Source organism: Chiloscyllium punctatum, chromosome 9, assembly GCF_047496795.1.
Source record: "Chiloscyllium punctatum isolate Juve2018m chromosome 9, sChiPun1.3, whole genome shotgun sequence".
NCBI classification, from domain to species: domain Eukaryota; kingdom Metazoa; phylum Chordata; class Chondrichthyes; order Orectolobiformes; family Hemiscylliidae; genus Chiloscyllium; species Chiloscyllium punctatum.
In genome coordinates, this window is record NC_092747.1 from 49,170,583 (window position 1) to 49,191,027 (window position 20,445).

The 20,445-nt window shown below is 39.0% G+C and overlaps 1 protein-coding gene across 2 annotated transcripts in view; it reads right to left on the minus strand.

Moving 5' to 3' along the window:
* Nucleotides 1-8,486: 8,486 nt before the first annotated feature.
* The window catches only part of LOC140481378 (cullin-5), an 81,097-nt gene continuing 69,138 nt past the window's right edge, over nucleotides 8,487-20,445 (minus strand). For both annotated transcript variants that reach the window (XM_072577473.1, XM_072577472.1), the window contains exons 18-19: nucleotides 15,476-15,599; nucleotides 8,487-13,359 (exon numbers count right to left, since the gene is read on the minus strand). In XM_072577473.1, coding sequence (XP_072433574.1) covers nucleotides 13,165-13,359; nucleotides 15,476-15,599 — 319 coding nt within the window. In that variant the 3' untranslated portion in view covers nucleotides 8,487-13,164. The remainder of the gene's footprint in view (nucleotides 13,360-15,475; nucleotides 15,600-20,445) is intronic.

Sequence of the window (20,445 nt, forward strand, 5' to 3'; positions counted from 1 at the left end):
GCCATTACAACAAACAACCAGAATTTGCAACCGTAAGCAGCAGAGACAGAACCAAATAAATTCCAGAAGACACAGTACAGCAGCACTTCACAGGAGGCTCCACAGCACTGAAGATGTCACCCAGATAGGGGATGAAATGTCTACAAATCAATTTCCCAGCTTGGCAAACATACCCACAACCATGACAGCAAGTGATCTCCCCAGATCCTCAATTTTGTATCTGCAGTAATCTCCTCCAGATTGTTGACATAGTAACAAGAATTGATCTCCTCCAGATCTTCTCCTTTGCAACAGAAACTGATCCAAAAACATACACCTTTTCATAAAACTGGTTGTTTTCATCCAAAGCCTCCAATTCATAAAAATAATTTTAGTTACATTTGTACATATTGCAAAGAAATAATTTTACTGTAAATAAATATTCTGTTTCACTGTAAAATAAACTATGGCAATATTGTTGGACCTGCACATGGCAAATAAATGCACTCACCTTCTGGGAGTATAGACTGCTGGATGAAGAGAGGGCAAAGTTCCGGGTCTTCAGTCACTATCACAGCAGTAAGTAGTATTGGGTTTGATCAGCTTGAGAATAGAGCTACAGAGCTTGGATGTGGTCATCTGACGGCTTAAGGGAGTGTTTCTGACTGACAGTGACAATCAGAAAACGGGAGGTCATCAGAGATTCAGGAAAGCCCCCAGAGTGCATCTTGCTCATGAAGCGATTTTCTGTGTTGGAAAACAGTGGGAGTGGTGGTTCCTCTGGGGAGTGCAGCCAGAACTCAGCTGCACAAGGCGGGGGATCAAAAAGAGAGAGAGAACAATAATGGTGGAAATTTCAGTCATGAGGGGCACTTACAGGTATTTCTGTAAACACAGATGTCACTCCAGGATGGTGACTTGTCAGACTCAAGGATGTCACTGAATCACTGCAGAGCAGTCTGAAGAGGGAAGGTGAACAGTCAGAGGTGGTTCACATTGGTAATGGCGACAGAGGTAGTAGGAGGGAAGAGGTTCTGTAACAACAACTTAGGGAGCTATGTAGCAGATTGAAAAAGCAAGACCTCAAAAGCTGTAATCTCTGAGGTCAAGGGTGGATAGCAGGCCAGCATGGGTGTCCATGTGGATGGGGTGTGTTGGAGGCGGGAGAAATCCAGGTGGATGGGGTGTGTTAGAGGTGGGAGAATGATGGGGTGTGTTGGAGGTGGGAGAACAGGTTAACAGCAGGCAGCAATTCATACAAGGCAAAAGTTCAAGCACACACCCACTGAGTTTGAGATTCCCTAAACAGTCAACAAAAATAATGGTTAATGCCCAAGAATAGCAGGAAGGTGGGACTATTTAGTTTGGGATTATGTTCAACATGGACTGGTTGGACTGAAAGTTTATTTCCATGCCTTATGACTCTAATAGAAGCTCATGCTGGCCAAATGATTTCTCCCAAGTCTTGGGGTCCTCTCCACACTTTCTAGTGTGGGGTCCACAACTTTGCAAAGTTTGCTCTCCGGTGTTTTTGCTGATGGCATACCGAAATCCTTCATCCTTGATCCTTTTTATCTTCCTGAACTGTGGTGTCTTGTTCTTCTTGGTTCTTTGCTCCTCTGACAGCTGGTGTCTTTCCACTGTAGGCTCACCCCAAGGACACCTTTCGGACTACCTCATTATTCTTCCTCCAAAGAAGGACTTGCAACTTATGTCGTCCTCAGAGCTGATCTGCTTCAAGCCAGCCCAGCCAATGGTTGGGGCTTGGCTAATTTCAGTTCACAAGCATATTCTTGTTATGTGTGAGCAGCTTCTGGCCAACATCTCCCCTCTCTTGATCCAAAGATATCTATCTTAGGATCAACATGTTCCCTTCATTCTGCTAACTGCTCATGGGATTGCCATCGACACTTGATCAATGTGTTACTTCCACGCTATGGATAAATATTTGTATAAAACATTTTAAAAATGTCTAACTATTTTATAATAACAAGTATCCCTTCGGTTTCATTAGAGCTTCAACTTCTAACTTTCATATGATTTAATTTTTCTACCTTCTGAACTGAAACACATTGAGTATTTCAATTACAAGTATACAGAGGATCAGTATTACAGCCACATGAGATAATATTCTCACCCATGGATGTATTTGGACATTAGATTCCCCAACTGCAAAATTTACTCCAAAACCCAGGGTCATGCAACACCTCATTTGCCTAGTTGGCATGAGTTCTGATTGTTTTGGTGTGTTTAATCCATTGATGAATTATCTCCTTTGCCTCATCTGCAATTTGTGTTTCCTTCATTACTGCTCGTATTATTGGCTGAGGCAGTTCGTCCGCCAATAACTGGGTCTGAGGTCGTGTTTGATCTTGGAGTGTAATGATCTGCTCAAATTTTTTTACATTTTTTTTCAGTTGGATCTAATTGCATACCTTTCCCTAAAATTCAATATATTGGAATTCTGTAACCCCTGAATAGTATAAATTTATATTTTTGCTCCTTAATTTAGTTTCTCTTTTATCCCCAGTTCTCTATTCACAGAACATCTCACTCGGTAACAGTAAGATAACATCATACATGGACTCCAGCTCTTCATCTGTATCCATTTTGAGGAAACTTATTCAGTATGTCTTCTACAACTTCCTTCCTTGCCAATTCTACGAATGATCATTGAGTGCAACTGCCTCCATATGCAATATCCCACCTAGCTGCACTGGATATGGTATCAAGCAACAAAGGTCCAAGAACTTACAATGTGTTCATCAGGCTTTGCCCTTTTGCTTTTGCTTCTCCTTTTTTATTGGGGTATCTGCTTGTCATCTGATGAGACCTTTCATTCAGCTCACTATCACTTCTCCCAGAGTCCACATTTCTGTAACATTTTAACAATAACAGCCGAACAGATCTTTTATTTTGATTTTATTTTAACCCCTCTTTCACAAATACTATTTTCTTTGTTTTAAAGTCACTTTCTCTATGGATTATGTGTCAGTGACTTATCATTTAAACTCTGCATTTGTGCTCTTCCAGGCCACGCTAATCCTTTTGTCAAGTAGGTGTACATGTTCTTCAGTGTACTTTTCATCATGCATTTACTCATGTTTGTTACCTTTAAGGTAACAATCACTTTTGAGCACTTACATCGATATCCCAAGATCATGTCATACATTCTTGACTCCCGTATGATCTTATCAAAAAATCTATGAGGTTTGACTTATCTCTGCATGTATAATCCTGATGCCTCAGGTAGTGGTTTCTTCATCAAATTCAGATCTCATAAAGGGAAAGACAAGGACAGAAACATCACCAAGAGAAAGCTATCAGTTTAGTACTCTCATCTAACCTTCCCTTTCACTAAAATGCATTTTAACCTCAATTGCTGTTAAAACCTAATATTCTAATTCATTTCTTTTCTTGGCTTCTGCTGCCACTCTCCACCCTTAATTACTTCCTCTCATTCAATTTTGCAATTTAACTATTGCTATCATATCTAGTTTCAGAGCTTTGGAGAGATTTGTAGTCCAATGGAAGATTAGACAAATAAGAGGCAGCACAGTGGCTCAGTGGTTAGCACTGCTGCCTCACAGCAGGATCTGGGTTTGGTTCCATCCTTGGGCAATTGTCTCTGTGGAGTTTACACATTCCTCCCGTGTCTGCGTTGGTTTCCTCTCACAGTCCCATGCTAAATTGCCCATAGTGTTCAGGGATGTGTACGTTAGGTGTATTAGTCAGGCATAAATGTAGAGAAATAAGGTGGGGTGGGTTACTGTTTGGAGGATTGGTGTGGACTTGTTGAGCCTAATGGCTGGTTTCCATAGTGTAGGGATTCTATAATCTTATATTTTAAAACAGAAGTGCAACAATTTTGTTTGATTCAGGCAAAAACATACTTTGTTTGTTCTTTCTCTGAGATGATGCTCATTTTTTAAAACTTACTGATAACCCATTTTAGATATTTGATATATCCCAATGTAAATTTATCCAAATTCAATATTTTGTTTACCCCCTCAAAATCATTAACAATTTTTCATGCATTGAAACCACTGAGACTGCATGCACACATTATCATTTTCCAGAATATTTTTAAATTTTCAGGTAACTATTCCCTTTTAATGTTTTAGATCGCTAGGCATTTATATATCTTTTTAATCACGATATGCCCAAGTGTAACCAACACATATAATTTTGTTCAGAGAATTGCAATTCCAAAATTCCAATTTCTCTATTACTTGGATACTTTACCACCAAAGTACCTTGCCAATGAACAAATATCACCTGCAATTAAAGATTTGGCCATGTGTTAAAACAATATTTGGAATTTCACTCTGGTCAGAAAATGAAATTCTAAACCTAATAGTTCCTTAAAAGGACATTACATTAACTGTACACTGATACAGGCATACACAACACTTTCAAATCACCAAACCTTAGTTTGTAATTTTGGCAAGTATTTCGGGACTTGAGTTCCAGGAGACAAAACACAGACAAATTACACAAAACAACATTTAACAACCAACAAACGAAGATACCTTCAAACGCAAAAGTTAGTTTCTCTCTCTCCCCCCAAGACGTGAGGATTAGATTACTTACAGTGTGGAAACAGGCCCTTCGGCCCAACAAGTCCACACCGACCCTCCAAAGATCGACCCAACCAGACCCATTCCCCTACACTTACCCCTTCAACTAACACTATGGGCAATTTAACATGGCCAATTCACCTAACCTGCACAGTTTTGGACTGTGGGAGGAAACCTGAGCACCCGAGGGAACCCACGCAGACATGGGGAGAATGTGCAAAATCCACACAGAGTTCAATTTCCGCCTAGGCGGAAATTGAACCTGGGTCAACCACTGTGCCACCCACCGTGTAGAGTGAACACAGCAGCTTCACATTCCAAGAAAAATTCTAAGACTGATTTTTCATTTGGTGTTCTATCAGCATCCCACCTCCTTTTTGTTTTGATCCAAATGGTCCCTTGGGATAATTTGAAATCACCATATTACATTCATGGGGGTGTCCCCTGGTAAAATAAATTATCTGCTAACATGGTGGGATTTGCCAGAGTATTGTCCCTTCTGGTATGGCTTGTCATTACAGGAGCCATTGGTTCAGATCAGGCTGGATTCTCTCCATTTCTCAAAAGGGAGCAGGGAGTCACATTCCTGTGCATCTTCCTCACTGTACTAAGCAGTGCTAAACCTCCTCAATCTAAATCTCCATCATGTTCCCTTCCTATTTCAGGTCCCAAAGCACATGTGTGAATCCTGGTAAGGAGCAGCACATTGCATGACCATCATCCCTCCTATGATCATCAAACTGTTTCTTTCCAGGTCTTTCAGTGACCTCAACTCAGGAAATCTCCACAGCTTCTCACTTCATTCTCCCCCACTCAAAACAAGGATACCCTGATTTTACTTCCCAAAAAGCACAAACAAGGCTACCATGGCAGACCTATTCCTCCCCCTTGGAACTTTTCTCTTCCTAATTTTTTTCTTCTCCCTCTGTTCACTTACATCCCAGTTCCATTCGTGATTCTCCTGACACTTTATGTTGGTTCTACAATTTCTAGTTTTCTGGTGCTCGCCACCACCTCTTCATCATGGATGTACAATCCCTCTACAGATCTGTACCCCATCAGGTTGGTCTGAAGGTCATATGCTTTTTCCTTGAAAGGAAGCATGAACAGTCACCTGGATGAACTCATTCTCACTTTCTCTTAAATGTGAGGCTTAGGTATCTGTATTGGTCTCAGTTAGATCTGTCTCTTGTCCCGGTCCAAATCTGAGCTCCCTCCTTCAACTCGTTCTTTGGTATATTGATAACCTCAAAGGTAGATCTTCCTTCAATTGTCTGTAATTGTAAATATTAATAAATGTTTCTTCCAATTTCATCCTTCTGTTATCTTCACCTGGTCCATCTCTTATTTTTCCCTTCCTTGACTTCTCTGTTACCATTTCAGTGCATTGGCTTTCCATCAATATCTATTACAAACCCACTGACTCCAACAGTTACCTTGACCAGTTCAGAGGCAGATACCCAAAACTTTACCTCTGATTTCTCTTCACAGATGCTGCCAGAACTGCTGCGCTTTCCCAGCAGTTTGTGAGAGAGTTAGCTTGACTCCATACTTAAGATAATCAATTATTTAAAGTCTAATTTCCACATAATATATGCATATAGAGTGGAAATTTAGTGCAGACAGGTTAATAAAAATGTCTGTGTTTGGGTAATGGGGAGTGGGTGAAAGGAGGCAGAATCCTCCATTGAGGAAAAAGGACATGTTAGCAGAACAGTGATAAAGAAACTAGGAAAACAGAAGAGTTCTTATAGGAAGTAGGGTATGAACGAATGGAGTCAAGAAACAGTTTGATGATCATAGGAGGGATGATGGTCCAGGCAGAGATGGCAGGATACGTCCAAGACCAAGCATGCGGCTTGTGCCAGGTAGAGGGTTAACATGTCAGGCAACAAACAGCACCACCAATATCAGGTGGTGAAAACAGGACCAGGGTTAGACCTGACAGAACACATGCAGCTATTTAGAGGCAGGTAGATTAGTGTGGCAGAGTGGAGGCAAGCAGTTGAGGCAGCTGCTGTCATATTAACAGTTATCAATGAGAAAACCAGTTGCAAATAAGAGGACAGATGGAGGGGTCCAGGTGAAGAGAGAATATTTGAGAAAGATGAAAGTTTTGAGGAAAGGGGCAGAGAGAAGTCAACTGCTGTATAGAGAAATAAGAACAGACAAAATTCATTCGGGCATAAAGGGTCAAAACAGAGTCCTTTGCTGAGTAAGGAGAGTGAAAAGTCAGCATACATGACAAGAGGTGGTATTAGATCAGAGGATGGAGTCAGAGGCAAGGAGGAAGGATCAAGAAAGGAGTCAGAAACTGAGTGTTATTGGGGCTTTCATTCCATATCACCTTAAGAGAAAAGGTTTAAGATGTCATCAAATGAGATAAGAAATGGAACTGGGGACCAGGACAACTTTGAGAAGCAACCTTGAATACACTTCATATCCTGCTTCCTGTGAGGGCTCCATTCCATTCTCAGTGTCTCTGCTACTTATGTTCTGATGATGCCACCTATCACAGTGCTGCTTCTAACATCTTATTTCCCCTCAATAGAGGACTTACTCCCACTGTGATTGACAAAATCCTCAGCCATGTCTGTGTCAATACCCACATTTCTGCACTCACCCTTTTCCCTTCCTCCCAGAACAATGACAGGATTCCTGCTGCCCTCACCTCCTATAGCACCAGCCTCCAGCATTGCTGTCACCTTCAATAGAGTGCCTTCACAAAATATAGCTTCCCCTCCAATGTTAGCATTCAGACCTTTCCCTCGGTTACACCAGTGTTCACTTCTCCATTTGTTTTAACACTTCCTCACATTCTACCCCCATGCAATGCAAAATTTCCCTTTCACCTCCTCCCTCTTCACTATCAAGACCCTAAACACTATCCAGGTGGAGCAACAGTTTATAAGTACTTCTTTTAAATCTATTGTATTCACTGCTCAAAGTGCAGCTCCCTCTATATTGGTGAAACCAAACACAGACTGGATGACCATTTTGTTGTCCACTCTGTCCATAAGAATGGCTGAAGATATTTTCCATTTCAATACACCATCTTGTTCTCAAACTAACTTCTCCATCCCTGGCCTGTATGAAGAAAATACATCTTCTACTTCAGACTTTAGAGCCTTCAAAACTCAATGTTGAGGTCAACATCATCAATGCATGAACACCGTGACCTATTTTGATTACAAACCTTACCATCACTATGTTTTGTCACATTTGTTTCAGCAAAGCTGGCCTCCTTTTTACTGTTCATATCTATCATTAACAACCAAATCTGTCTACTCCTGTTAGCATTTCCCTTGTCATTTGCTCGGGACATTGTCACCATCTGTTGTACTCGCTTTTCTTCTTCCTTCGTCAACAACCAAAAACACTATCATTTTCCAAGCTCCTTCAGTTCCAAAGAGGTCATACTGGATTCAAAACATGAACTCTTTCTCTCCATGCATGCCGCCCGACTGGCTGAGTTTCTCCAACACTTTCCATTTTTAACGATGCTCAGGAGCTAATTCAATCATGGCAGATGATGAAATTTGAATTGAATGGAGATCTGGAATAAAAAGTTGGCCAAATGGCAACCACGTGACCACTGCTAGTTGTTGTAAAACCCCATTTGGTTCAGTAACATCCTTCTGGGAAGGAAATCTGCCATCCTCACCTGGTTTGACCTACATGTGATTCCAGATCCACAGCAATGTGGCAGACTTGTAACTGGCCTCTGGGCAATTAGGGATGGGCAATAAATGTTGATGCTGCCAGTGGCACCCATTTCCCATGAATGAATAAAAGCAGTTTTGCAAGTAAAATAGAAAATCTGATTTTTTAAGGATACGGTATCAAACAGAGTTTAGAGAAAGTATTTTAATTTGTGACTGCACTATAGTGTCTTAATTACATAACTGATTATATAAAACGCACATGGAGGTTTTATATTGCACTTTTATTTTGCTGGAAAATAAATTATGCAACTTAAAAAATAAAAATTCAAAAAATAATGTAGTACATCAAAATAGTTTGATCAGGCTATGTAGAAACTGCAACCATTCAAAAATTGTACAGCATCATAACCTTGGTATGTAGTGGCACACATTCAACTTGTAAATATTAATTGTAGATAAAGTAAAACCTCTCAATTCAACTTTGCCCAACACTCCAGGCTTTACTTAGTGTATATTACAGGAAAGCTAAGTTTTCAACATTTTACAGTGATATGTAAAAATGCAACAGCTTATGTATAATTAGGGTAACAAATGTTCACAATTTATTGATGACCTCAACACACAGCTTCACATGAAAAATCATCCGTGCAAGTCCAAGTTTCTTGAGTATTTTGTGTACAATAAATTTGCAAAAATGAGTAAAGAAATCTTATTCTCAATATAATGAAAAAACTTAGTTATAAGTTTTCATTGTATTTTTTTTAAATTTTAAAAAGATAGTATCTAGGATAGTACAAATAAATTAATCCAAACACTGAAAATTTGAATATTTTGACTAGTTATTGAATAACTTGGATTTAGGTTAACAAGTTACAAGCTGTCTTGAACTTTATTTGGGGAGAATATGTTGAATTACACTCACTGAGGCTGCAGGGAGTAAAAGAAAGGTCTGAGAGCAGATCTAAGATCCTTTCAAAAGAATATTAAAATTAATGATTCTGTGGACACAGAAATGGAAGACTTCAAACGTAATTTTAATATCTACTACCATTTGACTGCAGTTTGATAAAACAATTTATTAAATCTCACAATTCTAAATTGTTGGCTAATTCCATATAAAAAGATGATTCTTATTCCATTTGAATAGTAATAATTCTAATATTTCCCATATTTTCTCTACCAGGCAGTGTTACAAGATCCATATACACATCTTTATTCAATGAAGTGAAACTGTGTGCAGATACATGGTGCATGCCATTTCTGGGGTTTTCATAAAGCATGCAATTTGCTTTGTTTATACTAATGTACTCTGTATTAAATCACAATAATCTGGTCACATAATCAAGATTAAGTTTGCTTTCTTATAAAATAATTATTCATGACCTCTTCCCAGATCATTGTGATTAGATTCAGAACTAGACACTGATTACTCTGCATTTGGTTTTGGTTGGCATTGAACAAGTGAATCGGCACTTGAAATTTTTTTCCAAATTCTCATCTAGCAACAGTACCAAATGCTGAATCCAGTAAAAATGTTATATATCCGTTTTTCCTTCTTCACTGCAGTTATACATATTTTTCTTTCTTTTGTTGCTCATCTCAGTGCATTCAAGGATTGGATATATTTTAAACTGAGAATTCATGATCCTCATGCTCAATTACTGGATGTACATAATGCATTTGAAATGAAATAATACTCCCATTTTATGGAAAGAATGTGCAGATACTAAAAAACTGTAACCTGAAAGCAAGGTATTCAAGTTTTATCACCCCATAAATATTAGGGGTTAAGTTTTGCAGGAAGAAAATGAAAATAACTCACCAAAAGCCCCTTTTGCGCATGCATGCTACATGTACAATCAGTGCCCTGCACAAACTGCAGCAATTTTCAAGTTAGCTAATAATTATTCTGCCTCACTTTGCTACCCTCAAAGTTCTTGACTCCTTGCTGCTGTATTTCAATAGATGTTAGCTGTCCTTTAGTGCCTGACTCAAGTGCCTATCATTCATATCTGAATTGAGCCAGTCAATTTCTGATCACATGGCAAGCTGTTCAACTACAGTTGGCACCATGCTGAGGTCAGATGCTACATGTCGTCTAATTAATGCATACTTTCAGGAGTAACCAGGTAACAGTCTTGAGCAGGAATCGTGGTTTATATCCCGCTCAGCTTAGGGGAGCTATGTCTACTATTATCCTGACTGACGTTCGCCAACTCATCATTTTCCAGTAACTGAATCTTGCGCTTTCATAGTCTATATTTCCGTGCTACTCATTGGATAATTTCACTAAGATACTGGATGACGAGAACTTAATTTAAAATGACATTTAAAATGTGCATTTTGGCCAAGTCTTTTAATTTATCAGTTAGCTAGGAATCAAAATGTGTCAGTGAGTTTTCATCACTACATGCTGACTGGTAAAATATTTTGAAAGAGTACTAGTTGTAGTCAAAGGTTACTGCTGAACATAGTCAGCACTCCTTTGAATTTGCAGCACTTTTGAAAAACAAAGTTATTGAAAGGAATGGGATTTAAATGTGCACAGCCTAACATTGAATACATATTTATTCATTTTCACTCAACGAGGTTTGACAATTTTCCCCAATTCCCAGAACATACAGTACCACGAATTCCAAGCAACCTATTGCCATATTAAGTAGATACAACTTCAAACACTGCAGACAGTCTCTGCCCTTCCCAGTACATCTGACCCAAATTTCTGATATCAGCAATAGCCTCAGTTGGAATGCATTGGGCATTCCGCACTAAATTTATCCAATGTAAGTCCTCAGTTAACTCATTTGAGAGGCCCTTGCATTACAGTCTATCTTGCCTTTTCCATAGTATTAAATGTGACAAAACATACCTCTCAAGAGAAAGGACAAGATGAAGTGCAAGCAGCACATGGAATTCCAATTAAAGTCTCTAGAATTATGACAAATATTGCCAGTTAATTGAATAAAATTGCAATATAGGAGTAAATCAGTAAAATAAGAGTCACATATAGGAAAGTTGGGCCAGAATTTTCAGCAATGTCAGGTAGTAAATAAAGCTGCCATAGTTCCAGAGGACTGTAGGGTCATATTCTCAATAGACAGACATGACTAGTGGGGAGTTTAACCAGAGGGAAATGATATCTCAGGCGAGGTCCAAGGTTGGAAAAATCTTCATGGTAACCTCAGCTGGTATGAGAACTGAACCTGCTTTGTTGTCATCACTCTGCACTGCAAACTAGCCATCTGTGTTAACTGATCTGCAGTGTCAAATAAGAATGATAAGTCTCACTGGGACACTGAAGATTTAAAAAAGAAAAAGTTTTTCAGTACGGCATGCACACATGCAAGGTTTGTTGCCAAAATATTTTAAGTTAGAGGAGCCAACATTTTGTGAAAGATAAGTTCAATTTTATAGAAGTTAGTGGGAAGTACTGGATCACTTAATGTCAGTAGTGAAACAATCTTAGATTTTCAGTTGTTTCAGAAACACACATAAATCCCAGTGACAGTTGCATGTATCTGTTTGTGTATGTGCAAACAGCCTCCATCACAAAAGCAGATACACATTCATTCTGTTACTACTTCTCTTCTGCCCAACTTTCCACCTAGAACTAATATGCAGCAAAGAAAATAGGGTATAGACAGGTTACAGATATCTCCAATAAAACCACCAGCTGATTGGACTATATCCGATAGGTAAAATGGACTGTAGGTTTTCCATTAGATTTCCTCTCCTCCTTCTGAAAGCGTCAATTCTTGATAGGATACAGTTCCACAAGAACTTGCAGCACCACTCTTCTTCACCCAAATAGTTACCTTCGTGTAGAAAAATTGTAGCACGCAATTTGACTTATCAACCACAGTATTTTTTCCACATGGAATTGCTGGGTAAAGTCAAGAACAAAGCCCTGCCTCATTTCCTTAGTTCAAGGAACTATAAAACAGTATTGTAATTTTACATTTTATCACTTAAACGAAGAAATTTCATACAAATGGTTATTCGGATCTAAGTTTTTAGCGCTCTCAGAAAAATGCAAGATGGCAGGCCAATTATAGCAAATGACACCATTGTTGAGGGAACCTAACAGCACAAGATGTTAACAAAACCTAGTACTTCATGGTCTGTAAAGCCTGGTACAACGATCAATGGTTCTTTCACTCAATAGGCCTTTAAGGAACTACCAAATATAATTTTTCTATCCTTCATATTCTGCTCAAAGCTTGTTGCAACCTTCACTAAATTGAGGTGCTCCTTCGGGATAGGAGAGAAAAATGGGTTCCAACTATGACAGGCCTAAATGACTGGGTTGAGTAGCAAACACAATCTCTGAATACAGATTGCAACCAGTTAATTAAAATAGTATTAGAATTACTCAATATGGGCAACTCCTAACAGTAACATGCTAGCCAAGCCCAATAATGAATCAACAAAGCCAGAGTAATATTAAACTTTCAAGTGTGCAACAGGTTACAAAAATCATAGACCAGTCTGTACTAAATGACAGCACCTGGTATTTTCAGAAAAGTGAAACTGCTGCTCCTAACACCATTTTGTAATATAAAATGACTCAAGTATTTTCCCCAGTGCATGAAATTTTAAAGTCCTATATTCACTGGTTTAATTGTGTCTGGAAAAAAAAATATATTTAACTCTGGTACAGAACAAGTGAAAATAGGGCCAAAGAAAGCATAGCAGATTCTGATGAATTCGGTACTCCCACAAAATAGCATGCTGTCAAAAGTGAACTACACAAAGGCAGATAAATGCTAAGTGGATGAAACTGGTAAATATTATTTATCTGTTGTACAGTAAGGCAGGGACTTAATAATGCAACTGAATAAATCTTTGAATTGTAGTCACTCTTCAGCTACCTCTTTCAAAGTCTGCAAAGACAAAATAGGACTCTTTCCCATCTCTGGCATTGTTCTCTTAAACAGTCACTATGCCATATAAATGAAAGTGTTTATGTCCGACTCATCCCTTCTAATATATTTGTGCTCTATCAGCCATTCAATTTGTTCTTTGATCATTTTTTTCTGTGGCAAAAACATATTTTTCAGTATTTCTACAAGTTCTGTCTGCAGTTGAGCATTTGTGATTTTTTTCCGCATCTTCATGATTTGTATGATCGCTTCCTAGAAATGTAAACAAAAGGAATCAAAATTTCAAACTGTAAATCAATTTACAGAATAGCTTCAGGTATTTTATGCTTCTATTTAACAGTGGAAATTAACAACTTCCTTCAGAATCAAAATAAAGATTGTTTTAAAGATACAAAAAAATTTAAAAAAAACCTTATCAATAAATCTTTATCTACATCTCATTTTGTTACTTAAAGCAAGAAAAATACCCTGAGGAATTGGACAGTGGCCAAATTCTGAAACTTGCATATCCCAGATATTTCAACAAAATTGTGACTACCTTTACACTGCAAATTTTTTCAATATACAAGACACATTCTGAAGCTGCTCGTTCCCTCATATTTAATGAGCACAGAGGTCTCTTGGAGTGCCACTTCTTTAGAACAGCTTTTTGGTAACTAATGCATTCTTCTTAACCCAATGCTTATGTAATGATGCCAAACTGGCAGGGAACTTGAGCAGAGGATGATACCAGGAGGCTTCAACAGGAATTAGATAAGTGCTTATGCTAGAACATGATATATAAGTCAAACAAGTATAAAATTACTCCCTTTTGTATGAATAAAGTAGAATGTTTGTTAAATGGTGAGGGGTTGAGAAGTGCAAGTGTCAGAGGGACCTAGGTGTCCTTGGTTATAAGTCAATAGAAGTTAGCATAAAGGTGCAGCAAGCAATTAGGAAGGCAAATATGCTGGCCTTCATCACAGGTGGATTTGAATACAGGGGTAAAGATGTCTTGCTGCAATTGCATAGGGCCTTGGTGAGACCTTAACTGAGTTTTCCATAGATTTTTGGCCTCCTTACGAAAAGGAGGAATACATTTGACAGAGGGAAAGCAATCAGGGTTCATTAGATTAATCCCTGGTGTGGTAGGATTGTGTTTTTCTTTGAGGAGAATCAGTCTGTTTACTCCAGATTTGGAAGAATAAGGGATCATTGAAGGATCCTAACTTTTTACAGGGCATAAACCTGAAATGATCTTTCAAGTTAGTTAATCTAAAACTAGTGACATAATCTCAGGATAAGGGGCAGGTTATTTAAGACAGAAGAGGAGGTATCACTTTGCTCAGACAGTGGTGAATCTTAGGAATTCTTTATTACAGAAAACTGTGAAAGCTCAATCATTGAACATATTCAAGACAGAAATTGATAGGGTTGTGGTGACAAACAACATCAAGGATTATGGAGATAGCATGGGATAGTAGCTTTTATGTACTTGATTGGCTAGTACGTAAATCTGTCAACCCCCACCTTCCTGGCACTGTACCCTATGGAACAGGCAGTTCTAAGACTTGCTCAAATTATTATCCTTTATATTTGAACCCTGAAAAAGAGAATACTGCTAAGTTATTCAACCACCAGAAATGTTACAGCCATTTTTCTCAATTCACCCAAAACAAAATTTCCCCCAACTAAACCTCCCCAGGCCACTTACACCCTTTAGATCCTAACCTGACACCTCTGGGACCTGATCGACCATCTTATCAGCTCCAGACACTATGTGACCCCAACCCACCAACGTTCTCCCTAATCTGTGCAGCCAATGGAAATCTCCACCCAAACTGATTGGCATGTTGATGCACAGTTTCCATTTCTGGAAGCTACTGGACATCTGCGCAGCAGCTCGAAAGTTTACAGGGAACGGTGAATGGGTCCCCACTTCTCCTTTACCCTGCTGTGGAGCCATTGCCACTTCATTCAGCCTGGGAGCTGACCCCCTTTACCAACCTTGGAGCCTAACTGCTTCACCCTAACCTCTCATTTCCCTTAGGTTCTTATTATTAGACAGCAACTGATTTGTGAAAAGGGGCATTGGTTTTCCTTCCTCTGACAGTTCTGCTCTACAAAAGAACTGTCAGAATGTAAGACAGACTTTTCATTTCTGACAGATCCCTGATCAGAATCTTCTGTTAGAAATGCAATCTCACATTGCTACTCATTGTAAAATCAGGTCCATTGTATACTGCTAATGGACAAAGCCATCTACTCCAAATGTAAAGGCATAAAATTATCCTACACATTTCAACATTCTAATGTTAACAAATTTAAAATGTTAATCACAACAAATGTTAATTTTAGAAAGCTCATATTTATATACTTTAAACTATACCTGCGTGCGTAATATTCTCAGCTGGACTATTCCTTCATTTTCTTCTTCTCTCATTCTTTCTGTCGTTAGCTGTAATCTTCCAATTAAATTAATTTTTCCCCTCTTCTGAACTTTGCTGTTCTTGCTAGAAGGATTACATGCATGCTATTGAATATTATCATGATATAAAATACAGTCTACTCATTTTTAAATCTCAAAGTAATTGGAAAGCCTTGGACTCAGGTTTGAAAGGGAACAGGTAAAAAGTGAGCTGAGACACTTTAAAATGGGTGCCAAAATTACTAGTTTGAAACTAGACAAGCTCAAAAGGAATTAATCAAAATAATATGAATAAAACTATCACACTTTGAAAAGGTTAATACAAAGATATTACCTAAACATTGAAATTCACATCCAGAATATGTAGCTCACCATGTGACCTTCAAAGTCTCTGGGACTGAGACTTCTTTACCAGAAGTATTGCTGAAATACAAACTTAAATCTAAAACTCATTTTGCTAAGAAGAAAACGGAAACCCTCCTACCTATATCAAATGACAACAGGGGAACTCTTGACAGTAGACAACTGAAACTTTGTTAAAAAAAATGGATTAGCCCTTGTGGGGGCCAACGGCCATAGACACTGAAACCTCCTTCCTGTGAGGAGCCATGATTATAAGCTTTCGGTTGTTTTTGCTGCATAAGTCAGGAAAATCCAGTAACATTGGGGAAAAGAATGTGTTACAGAACATAAAAGCAAATTTTGCAAAAGTGATTAGCCTCAAGAAAATAAAACATAACTGTAAAGAGATCCTAAAATGTGGAATCTCAAAATGGCTCACACAAGTACATCCAAGAAAACTGTACTTTTAGTTCCACCTTCACACACTACACCTTGTTCTGTTTGCACGTGTATTGCAGATTTATATTTGAAAAAGTTTTATATTTTGAGTGAGTGAATTTCAATGAATTCCTTAACTTTGAGTAACACGAGATTTGTTTGGCTTGGCTTTTTCATTGCTTTAATGTATCAAATATGTTCTAGGAGAAAGCGAGGACTGCAGATGCTGGAGATCAGAGCTGAAAATGTGTTGCTGGAAAAGCGCAGCAGGTCAGGCAGCATCCAATGAGCAGGACAATCGACATTTCGGGCATGAGCCCTGAAGTAGGGCTCATGCCCGAAACGTTGATTCTCCTGTTCCTTGGATGCTGTCTGACCTGCTGCGCTTTTCCAGCAATACATTTTCAGCTCTGCATCGAATATGCATTGAATTGGGAAAAAATTCACGTCTGTTTAAAAATTCAAAATTCTGTTATAACAACTTCAGTGGAGAGAAAATTATCTGCCCAGAATTGGTCTTTATTAATACAGAATGTAGGAGGGGAGACTAGGATTTTGTCTCAAGTATTATAAACAAGGATCATCAAAAATTAGTTGCACCTAAGGACTCTTGAATTATGGTTTTGCCAATGTTTTACACGATAATGAATACATCATGTTTTCAACCCTTAAAAGTAGTGAAAATATACAGTTGACCAAACGCCAAACTTCATGGAAACTGAAGGCCTCACTATGGGAAGCATACTATTTCTTCCTAAACTGCAAGGTATTTCCCCTCCACACTTACCTTTGTCAGGGCTAGCTCAAATATCAGAAACCTCACTCTTCCATGATAATCTAGGACACTTTTCAGGATGGAAAACGATACCCTTACCAACAACTGGGATCATTAAAGGTGAACTCAACTGCATGATATTCAATAATATGGATTAAGACAATGGCGGAACATCTGGAATTCCATGATTTAGTGAAATGGCACAGGTATCTGTGGCTTCCTTAAGTGGCACAAATACATGGACATGACATTGCTATCAATGTTTAATATTTGTGAAGATGAAGGCAGCAGGAATGTATGAAATGTACTTAGAAGTGTCTGTCAATTCACTGTTCATTTATAGAATCAGAGTCAGAACAGAAAAACAGACCCTTTAGTCCAACTATTCCATGCTGACTATGTTCCCAAACTAAACTAGTGTCACTTGCCTGCGTTTGGTCCATATCCCTCTAAATCTTTCCTACTCATACACTTATCCAAATATCTCTTAAATGTTGTAACTGCACCTGCATCCACAACTTCCTGTGTAAAAAAAGTTGCCCCTTGTGTCCTTTTTAAAATTTTCTCCTGTCACCTTAAAAATATACCCCCGTATTTTGAACTCCCCCACCGTCAGGAAAAAGACCCTTGTTATTCACCTTATCAATGTCCCTCATGATCTTATAAACCTCTATTTATCCAATTCTTGTAATGTAAATTAGTCATAGCTAAAATAGAACCTAAAGAGAATACAAGGCATTGAATACAAGAGCAAGGAACTATGATGGATCTGTATAAAACATTAGTTAGGCAACAGTTGATGTACCATATGCAGTTCTGGTCACCACTTTGTAGGAAGGATATGACTGCATTAGAGACAGCAGAGGTACATCATTGAGGCTTGAGTAATTCGCTGAGAGAGACGAGATAGGCTGCGGTTGTTTCCTTGAGAGCACACAGGAATGAGGAAGGACCTAATTGAGGTATACAAAATCATGAGGGGCAAAGACAGGATTAACGGAGGCAATTCTTTCCCCCTTAATAACTATGGACACAATTTTAAGATTAGAAGCAGCAGGTTTAGACAGGATTTAAAGAAAAATGATTTCACTTGGGGGATGGTTGTTATCAGGAATTCACTGCTTAAAAGGGTGGGAGAGGCAGGAACTCTCATGATTACAGACCAATTAGCCTAACCTTCTTCATGAGTAAGATCCTGGAATCCATCATGAAGGATGAGATATCTGAATACTTGGAAGTGTTTGGTAAATAGGGCAGAGTAAGCATGGTTTCATCAAGGGTAGATCATGCCTGACAAATCTGCTATAATTCTTTGAGGAAGTAACGAGCAAACTATACCAAGGAGAATCAATGCATATTATCTAACTGGACTTCAAGACGGCCTTTGGCAAGGAGCCGCAAAGGAGGCTGCTGAATAAGATAAGGGGCCATGGTATTAGAGGCAATGTGCTAGCATGGATAGAAGCTTGGCTGTCTGGCAGAAAGCAGAGAGTGGGGATAAAAGGGTCCTTTGCAGTGACAAGTGGTGTTCCACATGGCTTAATGTTGGGACCACAACTTTTCGCTTTATACATGAACGATTTAGAAGAAGGAACTGATAGCATTCTGGCTAAGCTTGCAGATGATACAAAGATAGGTAGAGGGGCAGGTAGCGTTGAGGCGGTGGGGAGGCTGCAGAAGGATTTGGGTAGGTTGGAAGAATGGGCAAAGTAGTGGTGGATGAAGTACAACTTGGGAAAGTGTGAGGTCATGCATCTTGGTAGGAAGAATACAGGCATGGACTAATTTCTAATGGGGAGAAACTTCAGAAGTCTGAAGTGCAAAGAGACTTGCAAGTTCTGGTCCAGGATTCTTTCAAGGTAATCGTGGTTGTAGGTATGTTCGCTGAGATGGGAAGTTGATTTGCAGATGTTTCGTCCCCTGTCTAGGTGACATCTTCAGTGCTGTGGAACTCCTGTGAAGCACCGCTGTACTGCGTTTTCTGGAATTCATTTGGTTCCGTTTCTGCTGCTTCTGGTTGCCAGTTCCAGTAGTTCATTGTAGTGGCCGGTTGATTGGGTCTAAGTCTATAAGCTATGAGTAAATCATAGAATCCCCTACAGTGTGCAAACAGGCCATTTGGCCCAACAAGTCCACACCAACCCTCCAAAGAGTAACCCACCCAGACCCAGTCCCCTACCCTATTACTCTAAATTTCAGATGACTAATGCACCTAATCTACACATCCCTGAACACTATGGGCAACTTAGCGTGGCTAATTCACCTAACTTGCACATCTTTGGACTGAGAGAGGAAACCAGCGTAGACATGGGGAAAATGTGCAAACTCCAAACACACAGTTGCCAGAGGCTAGAATCGAACCTAAGTCCCTGGCACTGTCAGGCAGCAGTGCTAACCACTGAACCACCATGCTGCTGGAGCAGACTCGATGGGCTGAATGGTGTCATTTCTGCTGCTATGTCTTATGATTTTTCAGAAGCATTTAGATGAGCATTTGAAATGGAATAGTGCACAGGACTATGAGCAAAATGCCAGAAAATGGGATTAAAATAGATAGATACTTGTCGAGTAGCATGTACACAATAGGCCAAAGGGCCTTTTCCATGAGGTTATAAAACTGACTCTAAGATCACTTATGTGCATCTTGGGCAACCTATATATTCACAGCTATCACATGGATTAATCCTTTTGTATACACCTCCACTAAGCTGCATATTACTCTTAAACAAGTCTAACAAATGCTTTGCAAGTTCCTTTTGAGCAGGACTGCATGCTCACAGTTAGTGGTTGGCCTAATGGAAATGAAAGAAAGAAATAGCACATATTTTGTCAACATAGTTGCGCTTATTGAGATTCTTTGCCAGGCTTGCAGGTATAAAATGTGTTGACTTTGAGGCATAGCAACACTACCATGCAATCACACTATACATGAAAACCAGACAAGTTATTAGTCTTCCCTCAAAATGCTTATAGTAATCAACGAGGCAACATTTGAAGGACTTAGGCAGCTTAACTGGGCACTGATTGTCGCAGGACAGCTGGAATAGAGCTCAGACTGAGCAATAGATAGAAAACTCTTTGTTCAGTGACACCATAAATAACGTTAAGAGCCCTCACTGTTCTGACAGCCCTTGTGTTTAGAGGCTGAATAATTTCTTACCATTGGTAATTTGCATCTGCAGGTATGCTGTTTACCAAGTTGACCTTTACCTTCCCTTTTAACATACTTCCATATTTATTTTAGGGAATCACTTCAACTTCCTTCTGAAACGATAGTCAAAAGTCACCTTTTGATTTCACTTCAGGATGCTAATGAATTGTATATTTAGCCTCAGCACAAATGTACTAGCATTCTGCATTTTTAGTTTATTAGTTC